This window comes from Schistocerca nitens, chromosome 9 (genome assembly GCF_023898315.1).
Source record: "Schistocerca nitens isolate TAMUIC-IGC-003100 chromosome 9, iqSchNite1.1, whole genome shotgun sequence".
NCBI classification, from domain to species: Eukaryota; Metazoa; Arthropoda; class Insecta; order Orthoptera; family Acrididae; genus Schistocerca; species Schistocerca nitens.
In genome coordinates, this window is record NC_064622.1 from 250,947,801 (window position 1) to 250,970,656 (window position 22,856).

A 22,856-nucleotide genomic window follows, 5' to 3' on the forward strand; every position below is an offset into this window, starting at 1 on the left:
AGAATTTTGGGAAGATGTGGTTCATCTGTGCAGGAGGCCGCTTATAGAACGCTGGTGCGACCTGTTCTTGAGTACTGCTCGAGCGTTTGGGATCCCTATCAGGTCGGTTTGAAGGAGGACATAGAAGCAATTCAGAGTCGGGCTGCTAGATTTGTTACTGGTTGGTTTGATCATCACGTGAGGGTTATGGAAATGCTTCAGGAACTCGTGTGGGAGTCAACTAGAGGAAAGGAGGCGTTCTTTTCGTGAATCGCTACTGAGGATATTTAGAGAACCAGCATTTGAGGCTGACTGCAGTACAATTTTACTGCCACCAACTTACATTTCGCGGAAAGACCACAAAGATAAAATAAGAGAGATTAGGGCTCCTACAGAGGCATATAGGCAGTCATTTTTCCCTCGTTCTGTTTGGGAGTGGAACAGGGAGAGAAGATCCTAGTTGTGGTATGAGGTACCCTCCGCCACGCACCATATGGGGGATTGCGGATTATGTATGTAGATGTACCGGGTGATCAAACAGTCAGTATTAATTTGGAAACTGAATAAATCACGGAATAATGTAGATAGAGAAGTACAAATTGACACACATGCTCGGAATGACATGGGGTTTTATTAGAACCAAAAAAATACAAACGTTCAAAAAATGTCCGACAGATGGCGCTTCATCTGATCAGATTAGCAATAATTAGCACAACAAAGTAAGACAAAGCAAAGATGATGTTATTTACAGGAAATGCTCAATATGTTCACCATCATTCCTCAACGATAGCTGCAGTCGAGGAATAATGTTGTGAACAGCAATGTAAAGCATGTCCGGAGTTATGGTGAGGCATTGGCGTCGGATGTTGCCTTTCAGCATCCCGGTCGATCACGATACACTTGCGACTTCTGGTAACCCCAAAGCCAATAATCGCACGGACTGAGGTCTGGGGACCTGGGAGGCCAAGCATGGCGAAAGTGGCGGCTGAGCACACGATCATCGCCAAACGGCCCGCGCAAGAGATGTTTCACGCGTCTAGCAATATGAGGTGTTTTTTTTTTTTTTGGTTCTATAAGAACCCCATCTCATTCAAAGCATGTGTGTCAATTTTTACCCCTCTATCTACATTATTCCGTGGTTTATTAAGTTTTTAAATTTATACTGACTTTTCGAACACCCAGTAGATGTAGATCACAACACTTCACAAAAATTTCTGCTGTTACATGGCAGAGGTTATAACCATTGTTCCATCTGACAGCAGTAGTTGTTGCACACTTTCTCAACGATTTTGAACAGTCAGTCCAGAAGCTGATGTTGAAATATCAGGGATTTAAAAGATCCAGTGAGGTGAATTGACTGGCCACTCAGCCCACCAGCGTAAGTGCAGCGTTACTTCCAATCTTCTGTACGAAGGGCAGTTCTGTAGGTCGCGGCAGCGGTGTGGGGCGCACAGCCACTGGTCCGCTGCCGAAGGCCACCCTGGGCCGGTAACCGTTCTCGTCGGCTTCGTACGTGACGCTGTAGGTGGCGCCGCCCGCGTCTGGCGGCTGCCACGAGAAGCTGCCCCGCAGGCGCGCGCCGTCACCCTCCGTGCCGAACTGCTCCTGCCGGATGCCGTTGCTCGTCTCGTACCTGCACAAGCATTATATCCACCAATCATTACTGCGCAGCATAGAGTACCAGGCTATTGAACTATATACCAAAATATTTTTGACGTGTATGTGTGTGTGTGTGTGTGTGTGTGTGTGTGTGCGTGTCTGGCTCCAGAATAGACAATTACTGTAGGGGTACTAAAATTCAGGATTTTTAAATATACACATACATCAAAACAAATTTTACATCACCTCGGTTCCGAGAGTTCCGGAATCCGTACAGAAAATTGGAATAGAGGTCAACATAAACATCATTTCCGCCCTTTTTATTGCTTGTGAAAACCACACATTGCATATTGTACCACCGAACAGCGAGACCTTCAGAGGTGGTGGTCCAGGCTGCTGTACACACTGGTACCTCTAATACCCAGTAGCACGTCCTCTTGCATTAATGCATATCTGTATTCGTCGTGGCATACTATCCAGAAGTTCATCAAGGTCTGTTGGTCCAGATTGTGCTACTCCTCAACTGCGATTCGGCGTGGATCCCTCACAGTGGTTGGTGGGACTCGTCGTCCATAAAAAGCCCTTTTCAGTCTATCCCAGGCATGTTCGATAGGGTTCTTACCTGGAGAACATGCTGGCCACTTTAGTCCAACGATGTCGTTATCCTGAAGGAAGTCATTCACAAGATGTGCACAATATGGGCGCAAATTGCCGTCCTTGAAGACGAATGCCTCGTCAATATGGCGCCGATATGGTTGCACAATTGGTCGGAGGATGGCATGCACATATCGTACAGCCATTACGCCACCTTCCATGACAACCAGCGGCGTACGTCGCCCCAGATAATGCCACCCCAAAACAGCACGGAACCTCCACATTGCTGCACTCCTGGACAGTGTGCCTATGGCGTTCAGCCTCACTGGGTTGCCACCAAACATGTCTCCGACGATTGCTGGTAGAAGACATATGCGACACTCATCGGTGAAGAGAACGTGATGCCAATCCTGAGTGGTCCATTCGGAATGTTGTTGGGCCCATCTGTAGCGCGTTGCATGGTGTCGTGGTTGCAACTCTGGACCGCGTCAGGGACGTCGGGAGCGAAGTTGCTAATCATGCAGCCTATTGCGCGCAGTTTGAGTCGTAACACGACGCGCTGTGGCTGGACGAAAAGCATTATTCAACATGCTGGCGTTGATGTAAGGGTTCCTCCGAGCCATAATCTGTAGGTAGCACTCATCCAGCAGTAGTAGCCCTTGGGCGGCATGAGTAAGGCATGTCATCGACAGTTCCTGTCTCTCTGTATCTCCTCCATGTCCAAACAACATCGCTTTGGTTCACTCCGAGACGACTGGTTATTTCCCTTGTTGAGAGCCCCTTCCCGGCACAAAGTAATAATGCGGACGCGATTGAACCGCGGTATTGACCGTCTAGGCATGGTTGAACTTCAGAAGTGTGTACCTCCTTCCTGGTACAGTAACTGGAAGTGATCGGCTGTTGGACCCCCTCCGTGTAATAGGAGCTGCTCATGTTTGGTTCAAATGGTTCAAATGGCTCTGAGCACTATGGGACTTATCTTCTGAGGTCATCAGTGCCCAAGAACTTAGATCTACTTAAACCTAAGTAACCTAAGGACATCACACACGTCCATGCCCGAGGCAGGATTCGAACCTGCGACCGTAGCGGTCTCGCGGTTCCAGGCTGTAGCGCCTACAACCGCTCGGCCACTCCAGCCGGCCATGTTCGGTTCTTTACATCTTTGGGCGGGTTTAGTGACATGTCTGAACAGTCAAATGTACTGTGTCTGTGATACAATATCCACAATCAACGTCTATCTTCAGGATTTTTGGGAACTGGGGTGATGCAAAACTTTTTTTGATGTGTGTATATACGGCCTCTTCCTTTCATCTTGACCAACTGAAATAGCTTCTCATCTAGATGCAAAATACAGAAAAATGTATGAAGCAAAAATTGTTTGGCTACCAGTAGGACATTACCCATCATGACTGTCTTTCTTGGAACTTCACCGCTTTTAAATGGTACCGTATGCTTATTACTCGGTAATCCACTTCCTTTCCTATAGAGTTGTTCAAAAACCTATTACAGCATACCATTCAAGGAAGCTTTACGAGTGTTATGTAAGACGTGCGGAGCAGTTATCTAGGGTGGCGTCCATGCTGGAGTTGACAGTAAACAAATGATAACACTGGAAAACTGTACAACGCTCATTCAGTCACATATATTCTCTTGAAGCTTTATGTGAGGGGAATACTCGCTAATGTAAGACTAAAGACGCATTGTCAAATGCTAATCATCATTATAAGCAGCTTAACAGTTTAAGGACGTCACAAAAAGTGAAATGAAGGCCAAAATCCACTGATGTAATTATGTCTAAGGCGATTATGATTTGATTTTCAATGAGATGTAATTTCGGCTTTTAGATCCATATTCTGCAGCTTGGCTTAGTATTGGTAATAATGTTGAGCATGACTAAGAACTGACGGGGTATTTTTGACCAGGAAGACGGGAAACAATGGAAAGATAGGTCGCAAGATAATTGGCACGTGATACTCTTCAAAACATGTACGTACTATCGATAGTGATATGACGTAGTGAGCCGTACACCTTGCAATCACTGGTCTTCTGATCATTCGGAGCTGAGAGTGGCGTTTCCAGTAGAAGACACTGTCCTACTTTATCGTTCAAAAATATTAAGTACTTCAATATCGTGCAGTATATTAATAGAGAGAAGTGCCAAGGATGAACGAGCATTGTCCTTTTGAAAAATCGTAGCACTATGCTGCCAAATGAGAGATGGCACATATTGACTATGCAGATTGACTATGGTGATCTGTTGTACTATCAGAGTTCCCTTAATCACCACCAGCCATGATCTGAAGTTATACCTGATGCCTCTCGACACCATGATGTCAGGAGGAACACAGCTGTGGTCCTCCTAAACACGGAGAGAATGGTACCTCTCTGCAGGTCGGTGTAGGCAGAGCACGGTTTATTGCTCAGCACAATTCGACACCAGTGTATGCTTCCTGGTCACGACCCCACTTCATACTAAGCAATTTCTGTTGTGATGTTAACAGCCGTCTGAGGTACGGCAATTTCCTAGTCAGCTAATGCTGATGTACAACCAATGGTGTAGGCTGACATCATCCCTCGTTATGGTCACACGTGGTCGACTGGAACCTTGATAATGAGTATGTCTGCCCTCATGTTCCAAGGCAGCACACTTGCTATCTCGTCACATCCGAATGCCCAGAATTTTGGATATGGCACCCAGCCAAATGGAGACCCACAGTGAGGACCCCTCTGAGCTCAATTTAATACTGCTAATTCTGGGCCACTTGAGTACTGAAGTGCCGAACTTAAGCGTAAACTTAGTGAAGAGGTGCTATGGAACATTGCATTAGCCGCCACTGACCGGTGAATACAACACGTTTGATACATATAGATTTTTTAAGACAAAAAGCACGTGGAATTGTTGTGAGATAGGCTAACCTCGCTTGGCGTAACTTTCCAGTGCCGCGCTAACACAGGGAAAGGGCATGGTGATGTCTCCATCATCGGGGTTTCAGTAGTGTTGCCAACAATGTGACGAGGAGAGGTGCATTGGCAGAACATGTGCACTAGTATGAATAACCATAGTTTTTGTAGTAGGATCACTCACAGTCCAGCAGTACCGTAAGGTCGCAGGTGTTATGCCAGAGTGGGAGACGCCATGGAGCCATGGGCCCAGTAACCAACTTCTGACAACGAAATGGGTGTGTTTCTTACCGTTCGCTTTCACGACCGGGATCCATTCATTCTACCTCTGCAATATTGGTTAGTGTTGGTCTTACACTACGGGCAGACATCAGCAAAGCAGGACTCTAGGACGTGTTGCAGCCAACTAGATGGTCACTGGCTGGCGGCTGACCTACTACTGGTGCGTTCCTGTGAACCAGAGGCGTGACCGCCACCCAATTGGAAATAGTGTTGATTTCAACAACTACTTCTTTTTGGGCCTACTCGGCCTTCCATCCGGCTACACTGCATGTCAACGAAGCTGCGCCACTCACCCCTGGGGTCTGCTATAAAGTGGTGTGTAAAGAGCTGACATCGCTTCAGTGGACAGCAGAGGGTGCGTTGTCCATGCAACCTAGCGTCTAGACTATGATCGACAGTATAGAAATGGAGGGATGAATGAGGGAACGGTTTGTTACTTTATATGTGTGTGACAGGCGTGAAATCTAAGACTAAGTGTTACCGCAACTTGAAGGCTACTTTGTTGGGACCTGAAGGGCCTGTTTATGCGTCCTCATTGAAAAAGTAATGAACAATACTTAGAGCTGAGAAGTGTTCGCAGTATAATCTGCTTGAGCATTCCGCACTGTGTACTGAATCTGTAGTTTTGACTGCCAACCTGGGTGGCCGAGCGGTTCTAGGCGCTACAGTCTGGCACCGCGCGACCGCTACGGTCGCAGGTTCGAATCCTGCTTCGGGCATGGATGTGTGTATGATGTAGTTAGATTGAAGTAGTTCTAAGTTCTAGGGGACTGATGACCTCAGAAGTTAAGTCCCATAGTGCTCAGAGCCATTTGAGCCATTTCTGTAGTTTTGACTTGTTTGACATGTCACCGTTTTGGTCATGTTTCAGAGCATTGCAGAGAATCTGGATGGGTTGATGACATGGCACAAGATTGTTTTCTTTTGTCAGTTGCCAATAATTATGTATTTGTACTGCGTATGAATGAAAGATAAAAATGTTGTAATAACAGAATCCGAGATGCAGCGTCAGTGACTGAGGACGTTCAGGCTTTAGATAGTGAGGTAGTACGTCGGAGAGCAGAAAATATGGTACTGCTAATTAACCTTGCAGAAAGAGACGAGGAGCCAGCGTTCTCGGATCACAGAGCCTTGTAATACACTCCTGGAAATGGAAAAAAGAACACATTGACACCGGTGTGTCAGACCCACCATACTTGCTCAGGACACTGCGAGAGGGCTGTACAAGCAATGATCACACGCACGGCACAGCGGACACACCAGGAACCGCGGTGTTGGCCGTCGAATGGCGCTAGCTGCGCAGCATTTGTGCACCGCCGCCGTCAGTGTCAGCCAGTTTGCCGTGGCATACGGAGCTCCATCGCAGTCTTTAACACTGGTAGCGACAGCGTGGACGTGAACCGTATGTGCAGTTGACGGACTTTGAGCGAGGGCGTATAGTGGGCATGCGGGAGGCCGGGTGGACGTACCGCCGAATTGCTCAACACGTGGGGCGTGAGGACTCCACAGTACATCGATGTTGTCGCCAGTGGTCGGCGGAAGGTGCACGTGCCCGTCGACCTGGGACCGGACCGCAGCGACGCAAGGATGCACGCCAAGACCGTAGGATCCTACGCAGTGCCGTAGGGGACCGCACCGCCACTTCCCAGCAAATTAGGGACACTGTTGCTCCTGGGGTATCGGCGAGGACCATTCGCAACCGTCTCCATGAAGCTGGGCTACGGTCCCGCACACCGTTAGGCCGTCTTCCGCTCACGCCCCAACATCGTGCAGCCCGCCTCCAGTGGTGTCGCGACAGGCGTGAATGGAGGGACGAATGGAGACGTGTCGTCTTCAGCGATGAGAGTCGCTTCTGCCTTGGTGCCAATGATGGTCGTATGCGTGTTTGGCGCCGTGCAGGTGAGCGCCACAATCAGGACTGCATACGACCGAGGCACACAGGGCCAACACCCGGCATCATGGTGTGGGGAGCGTCTCCTACACTGGCCGTACACCACTGGTGATCGTCGAGGGGACACTGAATAGTGCACGGTACATCCAAACCGTCATCGAACCCATCGTTCTACCATTTCTAGACCGGCAAGGGAACTTGCTGTTCCAACAGGACAATGCACGTCCGCATGTATCCCGTGCCACCCAACGTGCTCTAGAAGGTGTAAGTCAACTACCCTGGCCAGCAAGATCTCCGGATCTGTCCCCCATTGAGCATGTTTGGGACTGGATGAAGCGTCGTCTCACGCGGTCTGCACGTCCAGCACGAACGCTGGTCCAACTGAGGCGCCAGGTGGAAATGGCATGGCAAGCCGTTCCACAGGACTACATCCAGCATCTCTACGATCGTCTCCATGGGAGAATAGCAGCCTGCATTGCTGCGAAAGGTGGATATACACTGTACTAGTGCCGACATTGTGCATGCTCTGTTGCCTGTGTCTATGTGCCTGTGGTTCTGTCAGTGTGATCATGTGATGTATCTGACCCCAGGAATGTGTCAATAAAGTTTCCCCTTCCTGGTACAATGAATTCACGGTGTTCTTATTTCAGAGTGTAGATCCAGCTGATGCTAACCTGTCAGTCCCTTTTCTGGAAGGTCGTCTGAGGATATGATGTCTTTTGTGGAGGACTTGACAACGTCGGCGAGTATTTGGGCTTGGTCCGATAATCAGTCGGAGCATCTTTCGAATTTACGTTAAATGGGAGAGGCAAATACATTTTTGAGACGCATGTAGGCGTTGAAAAAGGCGAAGACGTTTGAGCAGTCGGAACAGGGGGTTCTGCAGAGGAATGTGTGGCAGAATAGTGCGAGATTCTTTCAAGGGCAGGAAGATATTGCCGCAGAATAATGAAAGTTAATGTACATTCTAAGAAAAAGAAATCCACGTAGAGCTTATGCAAAATGGATACAACAGGTATCGACGGAAAATGCAAAACAGTAAATTTTGAAGACGGGTGGATGAATGTGTAACTATGCACGTCAGTTTCACACTGCAGCTTCCAAGGAACATAAACAGGTGACGTGTCGATACCAGGATATAACGTTTTTGCGAATTTCAGTCCACGTACTCAGCTAGAGATTAATTATGCCTTACAGACAGGCGCGTGAACAATATGTGTAGAAGTCAGCATTTGAGAGAGGAAGTGTGGTTGGGCTCAAAGAAGACGATTGGAGTAATTGACGAATCGCTCAACATTTGAACAGAAGCGGTGCCACCATTCGACGATGTTGGCAGGAATGGGTGAACCATGGCCGAACACAGCGTCAAGAAGGGGACGACCTAGAGAGGACCGGGTAGTCATCAGAGAGGCACTAAGAGCCACGGACTCGTCATTATCATCGATCCGACGTGCGACTGGTGCTTCATTGACGACAAGAACCATTGATAGGTGATTCGTACAAGTGGGGCTGAGCTCACGGTGCTCCCTGCGCCGTCTATCATTGACCTTCCTACACCAGTCAGCAAGTTTGTCTGTCACATTCCGCCTCGAATCTCATAGCCTGGAGTAGAATTGTCTTCAGTGAGGAGTCCCGCTTCGAATTGACCTCCGATGACCAGCGGAAACGTGTCGGTATACGCCCTGGATAGCGGTGGGATACAAACATGACTGTCGCCAGTCGTATTGCCTGACAACTAGGAGTGATTGTCTGTGTTGCCACTTCATTTCATCGCGCAATCCTTTTGTTTGTCATCCGCGGCATGCCTACAGCAAACCGTCGACAGTATTCTATACCCTGTTTTCTTACCGTACGAGGCAATCAATTCTGGGCTCAGATTTCAGGAAGAAACTGCTCACACGCGCACGGTGACTGTTTCTACTGCTTGTCTTCTTGCTTGCCAAACCTCATCTTGGCCAGCAAGTTACCTGGATCTCTCTCTGCAATTGACAATCTTTGGTTAGACACGGGCAGGGCCTGCCAACCGGGGACTCTGACGATCTCACATGCCAGTGGGACTGAATTCGGCACAATATTTCTCAGAAGGATATCCAACAACTCAATCAACGCCAAGCCAAATAACAGCTTGCTTAAGGGCCAGAGGAGGACCATCGCGTTATTGACTTGCTCAATTTGTGAAACTGCTTCTCTTGAAGAAATAATCAAATTTTTCAAAAATTGTAGTTATGTTCTTGTGTGTACATATACATTTCATCTTATGATTCCACCTCATTCGGATACTTCCTCGGGGTGCGTCGTTTCTTTTATTCTAGAGTGTACAAGTGTTTGAAAGAACTCTCAGTGATGAAGTGCAAAAAATGTTCCTGCAGTGGGCCGAGCAGAAGTTACTAGAAGCTTTCCTAAGTACTTTGCCTCCGGATGTGCCGAGGAGAGTGTGCACAGGAGCACCTAAGAACGTCCATTCGTCTGTAAGATTAACGATGGGATTTGAGAAGGTTGATATGTCGACAGGTGTGAGGGAAACTCGTGGTGCATTCTCTGTAGATGTGCACTGTTCCAAATATGCGCGTATGGGGCACAAGCAGAAACTATGTCGTCAGATGCTGTGGAAGACGCGTGTTATAGGTCATCAATAGCATCATGGGAACGGTAATTGGAGAGGACAGGGAATAATTAAGCAGCTGTTAAATGCAAGAGGGAAGCCATCGCCTATGTAGAGCCAGAACGAGGTGTTTCCGTCATAGTGCGAAATCCGGTTAAATCGCTTACAAATACATTAAGGCTCGATTCACATGACTGTCTACCGGTGACACCAGGAAGTTACATTCACGAAGGAAATCTATCAGATGCAGCTAGACGTTTGGTTAAAAAGTGTATCATAGGAGTAAGGGAGGAGGACAATGGGAAGACAGTACCTGTCAGTATTGACAATTTTGATTTTACAAAGTGGATGCCATGAGTTCGACGTGGTTGTAAAGACCAGACAGAAGACAGCTTCTTTGTTACACTGAGACCATTGTGAGTACTGGAGGATGCCGTTTGGGGTGAAGAATGTGCCTACTAAATTTCAAACGTTCGTTGGACGGAGTGTTGAAGGAGTTGAATACTCACCGGTGTCTGGTCAACTTGTATGACATGATTGTGTTCTCGAGGGACATGGAAGAACATAGACAGCGTTTGAGAGAAGTATTTAAGAGGTTGCGGGCTGCACATACGAACTTGAGATCGGAGAAGTGCCATCTTGCATTAGAGGAAATAAGTTACTTAGGGAACGTGATAAGCAAAGATGGAGCTAGAACTGGTCCAAGGCTTGTACAGGCAGTGCGAAATTTTCCTATGCTGAAGCCTAGTAAGGGACTACAATTGTTCTCTCTAACTACAGTACTAAGTTCATAAGAGTATTCTACTACTGAAAAAAGGTTTGGAATTTGTGAACAGAGAAATATCGGAGGCATTTGCAGAACTGAAGATAGTTTAGACATCGAGTGCAATGTTGGTGTTTCTGGACTTCTAGAGGGAGTTTATGTTGTCCTACGATGCATCTAATTATGCTCTCAGGTGTGTTCTGAGTCAAGAGATCAATGGTGAGAAACAGCATACTAAATTTGCATCGTGTAAACGTAATAGGGGCGAGAGAAACTTGTGGCCACAGAGAGATAAATGCTTAGCCTCTTATATAGAGTGACGAATTTTTGATCTTACATTAACATGAATCAGTTTAAAATGTTGAACAATCCAGCTGCTCTGAAATGGTTGTTAGGGCTGAAGGATGCATGCTGCATACTGAAAAGATGGGGTTTAAGGCTCAGTGAATTTGACTACAAAGTAGTTCACAAGCTAGGAAAGAAACATGGGAGATAAGAGTGCAGACGCACTAAGCAGTGAGGTAGTACAAATACTGGTTCCGGGCCTTGCTAAATGGGAAGCAGTGCAGAACACTGATAGCGATTGCAATCACCGTTCAGCGTATGTGGTGGTGTGTCGTTCAAGATTACAAGGTTAGAGCCAGCAAGTGGTGGTACCACCTAAGCTGCAGGAAGAAGTTCTAAAACAATGAACATGACCACACGTTGTCTGGTCGTGGTGGATGCAGAACAACAAATCGAAGGATATTGGGGGAGTACTGGCGCAAAAGATGTGGATAAGTATGTGAAGAGCTGTGTGCGATGTGTGCAGTGTACAGACTTGACTCATAAGCTACTACGTTGCAGAGAATGCCAGAAGCTACAAAACAGTTTTATCAGTTTGACAAGGATGTGTTAAGACCGTTTAAGCGAACTCACGTGGAGAATCATTTTGTGCCTGACAACATCTGTTCATTTCTTTCGGTATATCGAGATAACACATATGCTGCATCTGCAAGCAATTACAGTCGCATAGATAATGGTCAATGGGTGGCTACTGAAGTTTGGAGTCCTGGTAACGGTAATAACAGATCAGGGGACGAATTTCGTATCAGTCTTGATGAAGGAATTATGTCATTCATTACATGTGGGGAAATTAAGAACTAGTCCACTTCACCTTCAGTAAATGGAAGGACGAAATGGGTGCATTGGTGAATTGCAACGATTCTGAGTTATTATGTGATATCTTACTATAATGACTAGGACACGTATCTTTCATTTATTGTGTGTGCCCACTGCGGTCGCAGGTTCGAATCCTGCCTCGGGCATGGATGTGTGTGATGTCCTTAGGTTAGTTAGGTTTAAGTAGTTCTAAGTTCTAGGGGACTTATGACCACAGCAGTTGAGTCCCATAGTGCTCAGAGCCATTTGAACCATTTGAAGCCATTGTGTGTGTGTGTGTGTGTGTGTGTGTGTGTGTGTGTGTGTATGTGTGTGTGTGTATGTGTGGACACGGGCGGGTGTGCGCGTGTGTTTGTGTGTGTGTATGTGTGTGTACAGTTCAAAGGTTCGGTTGATATGATTAAGGCAAAGAGGCAAGGTCAGGAAGCTGGTCGTCGGTTTGCGAGAACAATGAGAGAGATATAGAAACGAATACAGGGAGAGGCTGGCAGAAGCTGTCAAATGTGAGGGAAGTTTACTGCAGTATGGAGTGGGCAAGTGGGTGGTGTTGTCTAGCATGTCCCAATTGGAAGTCTGCTTCTGTTTTGAGGCACCCTGGGGCCAATCCAAGAGACAGTAACAATAGAACTGGAGAAAAAAGTAAAAAGAAGGAAGCAAAAGAGTACGCAGGAAAGCGTAAATGAACCTAATGATTATCTGTTTTATGTGAGTGGTAGTGGGAGTTGTATCTTAAGCATTAATGTATGAATTTTGTGTGTAATAAGGGTTCTTTAGTTTACTTTTGTGAAAAATGCTGATCGATGAAAGCAGATTTGTTAGAATGGTTGCAGTCCCTGTCTTCAGGTTGTTGTACATCAAGAACTGGGACAGGAAGGATGCTAGTTCTGCTGATGCTGTACCTCTTCACCTGAGGCATAGCGTGGGCACTACGGTACGATTTTCTGGGAGTTCTGTCTGCCAGTAAAGAGAACTTGACAGCTTCCAATCACCAATGAACACTCAGTTTAGCGTTTAATGCATGGCAATTCCGGGGTGAAAGGAAGATACTGGATGAGGTGCTTTCCGATTTGAGACGGGTAGTCTAGAACAAGGGAATACTTGGGAAAGTTTGTGGGGAGTACAAGAAATAGCATAAAGCTTAAGAGCAGCTGCTATGGCAGATGGAGCAAATAGTGAAGGCAGCGTGGCGTTTCCGATGACATCAGAAGAGAGGTTGCTGAAATGTAGGGGGAAGTACTTTGAAAACTGTATTTAGAACGGTATATGATGGTGACGTAAGCGAACTGAACGTGACAGTGGAGGCAGTGAAGGTGCTGGTAGAGGATAATAAGTCAGAGGACAAATGGCATACTACGCAGATCCAGATTTTGGAGAGCAGAATGCGTATGTTGAACCCCCCCCCTTTCCTTGCGGCATCGATTCGCACACATATCGCAACCGAAAGCTATATTTACAAGTGCGATGATGTTCTCCACAAGCGGTGACACTCCTGCAACCTCCTGGTCGATTCGTTCCTTCTTTGAGAACATCATGGGCTTACACACCACTGAGCATCATCGCACCACTCTCGAGTACAGTGCGACCGTAATTTTTGCTCTTGTGTACAGTTTGGAACCATCAGAGACCATTCATAGGAATACGACGAAATATGAAGATGATCCGAAGCAGGAAGAAGTGCTTATGCATTTTCCGCCATCCTTTGGGGGAGGGGGGGGGGGAGAGTAACATTGACACACTCGTAAATAAGACTCAGATCATCCTTGTGAGGCCCATTCAGTTCGGCAACACCCCATTTTTATCGAGAATTTTAAAAATATACCTGCACTGAGAGAACCTCTGAAGTAGTTCTCGGAACATGCAAGCAGATACATTCTTAAAAATCTCAATAAAAGTGGTCGGATGCCTGAGAGTGTGTTATCAAAGTGGGGGTCTTAGAGGAACTCTTTGCCGTTTTATTTAAAAATCTGTCAATACACTCCCATACGATCAAGCTACAAGGGGGGAGGGGGGAGCAAAAGCAGGCTCAAATATGGTAATTGGATATCTCTATAGGCCCCTGGCTCAGCAGCTGTTGCGGCAGAACATCTGAAGGACAATTTGGAAAATATTTCGAGAACATTTCCCGACCATGTTATAGTTTTGGGTGATGATTTTAATTTACCAGATATAGTCTGGGAGATTCAGACGTTTATAACGGGTGGCAGGGACAAAGTATCCAGTGAAATTTCCCGACCATGTTATAGTTTTGGGTTATGATTTTAATTTACCAGATATAGTCTGGGAGATTCAAACGTTTATAACGGGTGGCAGGGACAAAGAATCCAGTGAAATTTTTTCAAGTACATTATCTGAAAACTGCCTTGAGCAGTTAAACAGAGACCCGACTCGTGGCGATAACATATTAGACCTTCTGGTGAGCCGGCCGGAATGGCCATGCGGTTCTAGGCGCTACAGTCTGGAACCGAGCGACAGCTACGGTCGCAGGTTCGAATCCTGCCTCGGGCATGGACGTGTGTGATGTCTTTAGGTTAGTAAGCTTTAATTAGTTCTAAGTTCTAGGCGACTGATGACGTCAGAAGTTAAGTCGCGTAGTGCTCAGAGCCATTTGAACAATTTTTTAACCTTCTGGTGACAAATAGACCCGAAATATTTGAAACACTTAACGCAGAACTGGGAATCAGCGATCATAAAGCGGTTACAGCATCGGTGATTTCAGCCGTAAATAGAAATATTAAAAAAGGTAGTTTTCTGTTTAGAAAAAGTGACAAAAAGCATATTTCAGAGTACTTGACAGCTCAACACAAAAGTTTTATCCCAAGTACAGATAGTGTCGAGGATCAGTGGACAAAGTTCAAAACCATCGCAAAATATGCATTAGATGAGTATGTACCAAGCAAGATCGTAAGTGATGGAAAAGAGCCACCGTGGTACAACAACCGATTTAGAAAGCTGCTACGGAAGCAAATGGAACTTCACAGCAAACATAAACATAGCTTAAGCCTAGCAGACAAACAAAAATTACACGAAGCGGAATGTAGTGTGAGGGGGGCTGTGCAAGAGGCGTTCAACGAATTCGAAAGTAAAGTTCTATGCACTAAGTTGGCAGAAAATCCTAAGAAATTTTTGTCTGATGTCAAAGCGGTAGGTGGATCAAAACAAAATGTCCAGACACTCTGTGACCAAAATGGTACTGAAACAGAGGATGACAGATTAAAGGCCGAAACACTAAATGTCTTTTTCCAAAGCTGTTTCACAGTGGAAGACAGCACTGTAGTTCCTTCTCTAGATTGTCGCACAGATGAGAAAATGGTAGATATCGAAATAGATGACAGAGGGATAGAAAAACAATTAAAATCGCTCAAAAGAGGAAAGGCCGTTGGACATGATGGGATACCAGTTTAATTTTACACAGGGTACGTGAAGGAACTTTCCCCCCTTCTTGCAGCGGTGTACCGTAGGTCTCTAGAAGAGCGTAGCATTCCAAAAGATTGGGAAAGGGCACAGGTTATCCCCGTTTTCAAGAAGGGACGTCGAACAGATGTGCAGAACTATAGACCTATATCTCTAACATCGATCAGTTGTAGAATTTTGGAACACGTATTATGTTCGAGTATAATGACTTTTCTGGAGACTAGAAATCTACTGTGCAGGAATCAGCATGGCTTTCAAAAAAGACGATCGTGTGATACCCAGCTCGCGCTATTCGTCCACGAGACTCAGAGGGCCATAGACACGGGTTCCCAGGTAGAAGCTGTGTTTCTTGACTTCCGCAAGGCGTTTGATACAGTTCCCCACAGTCGTTTAAGGAACAAAGTAAGAGCATATGGACTATCAGACCAATCGTGTGATTGAATTGAAGAGTTCCTAGATAACAGAACGCAGCATATCATTCTCAATGGAGAGAAGTCTTCCGAAGTAAGAGTGATTCCAGGTGTGCCGCAGGGGAGTGTTGTAGGACCGTTGGTATTCACAATATATATAAATGACCTTGAGGATAACATAGGAAGTTCACTGAGGCGTTTTGCGGGCGATGCTGTAGTTTATCGAGAGGTTGTAACAATGGAAAATTGTACTGAAATGCTGGAGGATCTGCAACGAATTGACGCATGGTGCAGGGAATGGCAATTGAATCTCAGTGTAGACAAGTGTAATGTACTGCGAATACATAGAAAGAGAGATTCTTCATCATTTATCTACAACATAGCAGGTCAGCAACTGGAAGCAGTTAATTCCATAAATTATCTGGGAGTACGCATTAGGAGTGATTTAAAATGTAAAGACCATATAAAATTAATCGTTGGTAAAGCAGATGCCAGACTGAGATTCATTGGAAGAATCCTAAGGAAATGCAGTCCGAAAACAAAGGATGTAGGTTACAGTACACTTGTTCGCCCACTGCTTGAATAATGCTCACCTGTGTGGGATCTGTACCAGAGTTTTGGTGAAATATTGTGCCAATGTGACATCATTAACGAACATTACAAATCACATAAATTTCTGAAGTCTGGTCTTTCTCGGCATTCGTCAACATCTCACTGGTTGAAGTATCGTCGAAAAAAATTGTTCAAATGGCTCTGAGCACTATTGGACTCAACTTCTGAGGTCATCAGTTCCCTAGAACTTAGAACTACCTAAACCTAACTAACCTAAGGACATCACACACATCCATGCCATACAGCGACCGTAGCGGTCGCACGGTTCCAGACTGAAGCGCCCAGAACCGCTCGGCCTCTCCGGCCGGCAAGCATCGTCTAGCTCGACGGTCAAGTCGCAGAATGCATCGTTGTTGCACCATTACAGAACCAAATTTCTAGTTTACGAGGTTTAGAAAAATTGATGCTTTACTTGTGGTGCGTAGTGTATTCGCAGAGGAGCAGCCCCAGCAGAACGTCCTGCGGACCGTCCAGCAGACTGTTCCACAGTAATACAGACGCTGATAGATTTCACTCCTAGTGCGTGAAAGAGAAATTGTATCTGACGGATTTTTAAAGAATATAAAACCACGATTTATGCCATAGATGTTTTCAAATTATGAAGGGCGTATGATTTACAGAATGTGTGGAGTGTAGCAGCACAGAGTGATGAAAGATCTCAAGGAACCAAGAGACTGTTAAGTAAGGTAGATGCAAGCAATTGAATATCGTAAGGGTTAAAGTCAAATGCGGAGTATGGGTATTGAAAATTGTGCTGCCAGATGTTTTGAAGGAGGAACTTGTGGTGTAGGTGACGCATAGTGGGAAACCATTCCTAAGGGAGACATGAGAGTCTAGGTATTCTACGTTGAGGGGACCAATGTAGCGCCGATAAAACACTAAGAGTAAAATTTGTGAAAAGATGCAGTTGGACATTGCTTAGCCACCAATGACTGGTGAGCGCGGCATTTCGACAATTGGGTTAAGACGACAAGCACGTGAAATTTTTGCAGGATGGACTAGCCTTCCGCGGTACAACTCACCATCACAGTGGTAACACATGGTGTAAACTAGGGAATGCCCCATCATCGGAACTTCGCTGGTGTTGCTGAATATGTTGGCAGAAGTGGCACTATGACATAAGAAATGTGTTGCAGTTGGGTATCAGTAATCATTGATCTTGCAACAGAGTCTTTCGCAGCCCAGCAGTACTGCCAGGATACAGGGGCTATGCCAAACAGGGAAGTGACATGGAACCACTAGCCACAACCACTGTTTTGAGACTTCGCCACTGTACTATATCCATGGCTGGAGTTGATGGTACAGTGCTGTGGGCTTGCTGGTGCACTCCAGCAGCCACCAGACTTCTGTGAAAAGACAGTGGGTCACACCCCAGGCACAGCAATTGCCTTCTGACAAGGAGGTGGGAGCACGTCTTGCAACGCATCTTGGCTAGCTGTGTATGGTCATTCATCCAAGAGACGCTACCTCTGCAAGATTCCGCTATGCACTGATGATATCAGGGCTGTGGCTCACGGAACGTAGTGGAAGCCTGGCATCGGGAGCAGACGTGAGCAAAGCAGAGCGCCAGCATGGGTTGCAGCCTGCTGAACAGACAGTGGCCGCCGGCTGACAATAAACAGGTCCACTTCTATGGGGCAGGGGCGCGATTCTCCCCCACCAAGCCGCATAATCAATGTATCAATTGGAAATAAAGCATTTCGGCAGTCGTTTCTTACTGGGACTCCTGTGTCTGCCATCCAACCTCACGACATGGCCAGTTACTTGTAAGCGTAGTCACCCCCAGAGCGTCCTTCACCATGATCACTTATTTGACACGACTCACGCACATTATGTACCCTACCAGGTTTGTCTCAACAGTATACACGAGTGACGCTAATGCACTTTGGCTGCTCTTGTACGTATCATATAGAGTATTCATTGACATACTGACCAAAATTGCACTAACATCCGACCGTGTCTTGAAGGTGCTTCATCTTTTTTGTAAGGCAGTGTAATTAAGATCTAAAACATGTTACTGAGGTAAGGTACACATTTCGCTCTAGACAGGAGCATGTAGAAGAACTGTGGCTCAAGTTTACGAGAATAGTTAACCAAGCACTTGATAAATTTGTGCCTAGAAGAGCAGACCTTGATAGTAAAAATTCCGCGTGGTGTAGAGTAAAGAATGTTCTACAGCAACCAACCAGGTCGTAACAAGTGGCATAGGCCTGTAGATAGTGAGATGCAGAATGAATTATATTTGGCTGTCAAGAGGCTAATTCGTGAAGCCTTACGTTTGCAGAATATTATCAAAAAATCTGACACAAAACTCAAAGAAACTTTAGTGCAACTGATTATAACAAAATAAAAGCAGAAATGCGAAACTCCGTTTTCGAATTATATTTTGCAAAATGAAATCTAGGAGTACTGCCCCAATTATCGCACAGTTTCAGTGATGAGTGATACTAATATCTGTGTCAGTACTGATGAAAAACAACTGAAAATGTAAAACTGAAGAGACCTAGGCCTCGATAAAATCCCTGTCAGATTCTAGACTAGCTCAGCCCCTGTTTTCACCATAATGTACGGTGGTACCCGTGGAACAAAAAACCGTGCCAGATATTTGGAACAAAGCGTAAAGTCACACCCATCTGCAAGAAGGGTAGCAGAAGAGATCAACAAAACTACCGTGTTAACGAAATTTGTTATTCTAGAATCTTACAATATATTCTGAGTACAAACGTAATGAGGTATGTTGAACAGAATGGCCTTTCTCTTGCCAACCATCATGGATTCCTAAAACATCACTCATCTGGCACCCAATTCGCTTTTCTCACATGACATATTGAAAGCCGCTGATCAAGGGGGTCAGGCCGATGCAGAATCGTTTTCATTTTTGGACAAAATTTGACTCTGCAGCATCTAGGCTTACGAATATTATCGGAAGTTCTACCGCATGTGGTATAAACCTAAAGATGTGAGTGGATTGAGGTTTTCTGATGGGGATGACGCAGCATGTTATTTTGGATGTGGAGCTATGGATTGAAGTAGAGATGGTTTCAGTTGTGCTCTAGGAAAGTGTGTTGTGACCCTGTCTGTTCCTGTTCCGTATTAATGACGTTAATAGTAACCTGAGACTATTCGCAGGTGAAGTGCTTACTTTCAATGACGTACAGCCTGAATGTAACTGGCCGGCCGCGATGGTCTAGCGGCTCTAGGCGCTCAGTCCGGAACCGCGCGACTGCTACGGTCGCAGGTTCGAATCCTGCCTCGGGCATGGATGTGTGTGATGTCCTTAGGTTAGTTAGGTTTATGTAGTTCTAAGTTCTAGGGGACTGATGACCACAGATGTTAAGTCCCATAGTGCTCAGAGACATTTGAACTGAATGTAACTGAACAAATATTCAGTCACGTCTTGACACTATTTCAAAGCAGAGATAATCAACGTGTTATAAATATTCAGAAATCTATAATTCTGCAATTCACGAAATGGAAAAGAAACAACATATGCCATATGACTACAAAATCAGTGATTCATAACTGTAAACTGTCAACGCTTACAAATATATGGGGGTAAACTTTAGTAGCGATATGAAATGGAAGGATCACATAGGCCCAGTATCGCAGGTACCTAACATCGGTTCATTGGTAGAAACCTATGGATGTGCAATGTCTACAATTTGATTGCTTACAAAACATTTGTGCGACCAACCTTAGAATATTTCGGTAGCAAGTGGTTTAATTTTCATACATATTTAACCCTGTTCCACGAAATAGAGAGATGTAACGTTAAAACATAGTTAATTTTCTTCCTCATAATGTAAATCAGAAAGAGTAAAAAAGATTGAAAGCGTATAAACAACATAGTAAGAAGTATCCTTCGCGTAGACAAACAACTGAAGCAGTTGGAAAAATATGAGTCACCAGGTTCGAATGGAAACCCACTTTCGCTTCTCAAAAAGTACTCTACAGCACTGGCCCTTACCTAGCTCGCATTTATCGCGAATCTCTCGCCCAACGCAAGTCCGAAGAGACTGGAATAAAGCGCAGGTGACTCCTGTGTATAAGAAGGGCAAAAGGACGAACGCGCAAAATTAGAGACCAATAAGCTTAACATCGATTTGCTGCAGAATCCTTGAACATATTCTCAGTTCAAATATAATAAACTTCCTTGAGACTGACAAGCAGGGTTTTAGAAAGTATCGGTTTTGAGAAACTCAGTTTGCCCTTTCTCACGTGATACACTGCGAGTTACGGACGAACGACAACAAGCAGATTCCATGTTTCTAGATTTTCTGAAATGGTCTGACACAGTGTCCCATTGTGGGCTGTTAAAAAAGGTGCGAATGTATTGAATAGGTTCACAGATATGTAAGTGGTTCGAGTACTTCTTAAGTTATAGAACCCAATATGCTGTCCTCGACGGCGGGTGTTTATCAGAGACAAGGGTATCGTCAGAAGTGGCCCGGGGAAGTGTGATAGGACCGCTATTCTTCTCTATGTACACAAATGATTTGGCGGCCAGGGTGGAAGGAATTTGCTGTTGTTTTCTGATGATGTTGCGGTGTATGGTAAGGTGTCGAAGTTAAGTGACTGTAGATGGATACAAGATGACTTAGACAACATTTCTAGTTAGTGTGATGAATGGCAGCTAGCTTTAAATGTATAAAAATGTAAGTGAATGAGGATGAGTAGGAAATACAAATCCGTAATGTCCATACACAGCATTAGTAGCGTCCTGCTAGACACAGCCACGCAATTTAAATATCTCGGGCGTAACGTTGCAAAGTGACATGAAATACAAAGCGCATATGAGGACTGTGCTAGGAGATGTGAACGGTATACTCCGGTTTATTGGGAGAATTCGAGGCAAGTACGGTTCATCTATAAAGGAGACACAATATAAAACGTTAGTGCAAGATGTGGTGTAGTGGTGAGAGCCTGGACGCAGTTCGTGAAACCTGTGCTTCAAATCTCCATGTGGCCATCCATACTTAGGTTTATACACTATTTTCATAAATGTGTTAAGGTAGATGTCGGGATAGTTCTTTTGAAATGGAACGGCGCTTTCACTTCCATATACTTCCCAAACCGGAGCTTCTGCGTCGTCGACGAGACCTTAGGCTCTAATCTTCCTTTTTGACAACTATAACACTACTGGGTGACCACAATTGCAGTGTATCCTTTTTGTTATTCTCAACTGACATCCCAAATAGGTGTACGGTTTCCTACAGTTAAAGCAAAAGTCGGGCTTTTGGAAGAGTCCTAAAGGCGAATTGCAATGGATAGTCACTTTTGTTCTTAGCTTTTTCTCTTTTTACCCAACTACGCTTGACTCTCAGCAGAAACGTAATTGGATGTGATTTAATGACGAATCTATCAGCGTGTTGAGATCTTTGTGGCTAGTGATTACTCAACAGGAGCACAAATGTGGGTCGAGGTGCGGAAAGGTCGCTGCGGTGTACCACCGGATCGTGCTACTCCCAGGGGCGACTGTGAAGTAACACTGCAGTCACTAAACAATCTGACGATTGAGTAATGACAGCTTTACAGTATTCCGTACTCCTGAATGATGCCACGGAATAAACCGAAAGTAGAGCGAAAGTCTGAAAGTACTATTGATATGCTTTTGTCCAAAATGGTGAGGTAGTGACTGCGTAAAAATAAAGGTTAAATCATCTGCTGGTGTTACAAGAAATAATGAAAGGCTGATAATAAGACCTTAAAGAAAGTAAAAAGTTTTACTCCTGAACAAAGTAAAGCGCTGCTAAGAAAGGTCTACTTTTGAGCTAAATAAAATGTTACTGAAATCGATGTGCGTTACATTTAAGAGCAGCATTTAGTGAAAAAATATTCATACTTTGTCAAACGGAGGGTATTATGAAAAATATGCAAATTATTTACGTGCAACAAAGTGTACATTTCTTTCCTTACTCATTGCACTAAATGCGCCCGACGTCTATAAGACAATCTTAACTTTCCAGAACCATAAAATGAGGCAATTATTTAAAAAATATTTCGGTTAATGTTACGTAAAAGACAAACAATTTTTAGGAAGAGTTCATGTCTCTACGGATCAGCGATCAATATCGATAACTCGATTTCTAAAACGAGATGAAAATTTAATAATCGTAGAGAATAGGAACACTGTGGTAGGGCAAGGAACTGCAGACTGAGCTATTGGAGAACGTGGACTCAGCTGCAGTAAATGGGGCGGGAGTAAGGGAAAGTAGAATCCTGCAGTACAGTTCAGCTGGTAATAGGATGGGAACAGATGAAGGGAACGGAAAAGTTACGTGCGAAACTGGGTTTGATTATAAAATTAGAGAGCAGTAAACCTCAATGAGTTATGCAACAAATTTCAGATAGTAGTAACAAATATACAGTTCAAAAAAGACAAGAAGACGAGGTCTATCTGAGAAATAACTGTATATACTGCAGCATACAAAGTTGATTACATCTTAGCATGACATACATCCCAAAATGTTATACTGGTTTGTAGGGCGTAATAAGCAGCAGATACAGACTCGGAACACAATTTAATAATGGTGATGAATAGGCTGATGTTTGAGAGAATTGTCAGGAGGGATCAAAGTTTAGTGATGTGGCATAGTGCGCTTCTCAGGAATGATGATGTGTTCTTGAAGCTCTCTAAAAATACTGCGATAG

At 45.0% G+C, this 22,856-nt stretch overlaps 1 protein-coding gene across 1 annotated transcript in view; it reads right to left on the reverse strand.

The window, feature by feature from the left end:
- Window positions 1-1,344: 1,344 nt before the first annotated feature.
- The window catches only part of LOC126204165 (endocuticle structural glycoprotein SgAbd-5-like), a 28,221-nt gene continuing 6,709 nt past the window's right edge, over window positions 1,345-22,856 (reverse strand). Inside the window, exon 3 of the mRNA XM_049938572.1 lies at window positions 1,345-1,612. Within this exon, the coding sequence (XP_049794529.1) occupies window positions 1,345-1,612 (268 nt within the window). The remainder of the gene's footprint in view (window positions 1,613-22,856) is intronic.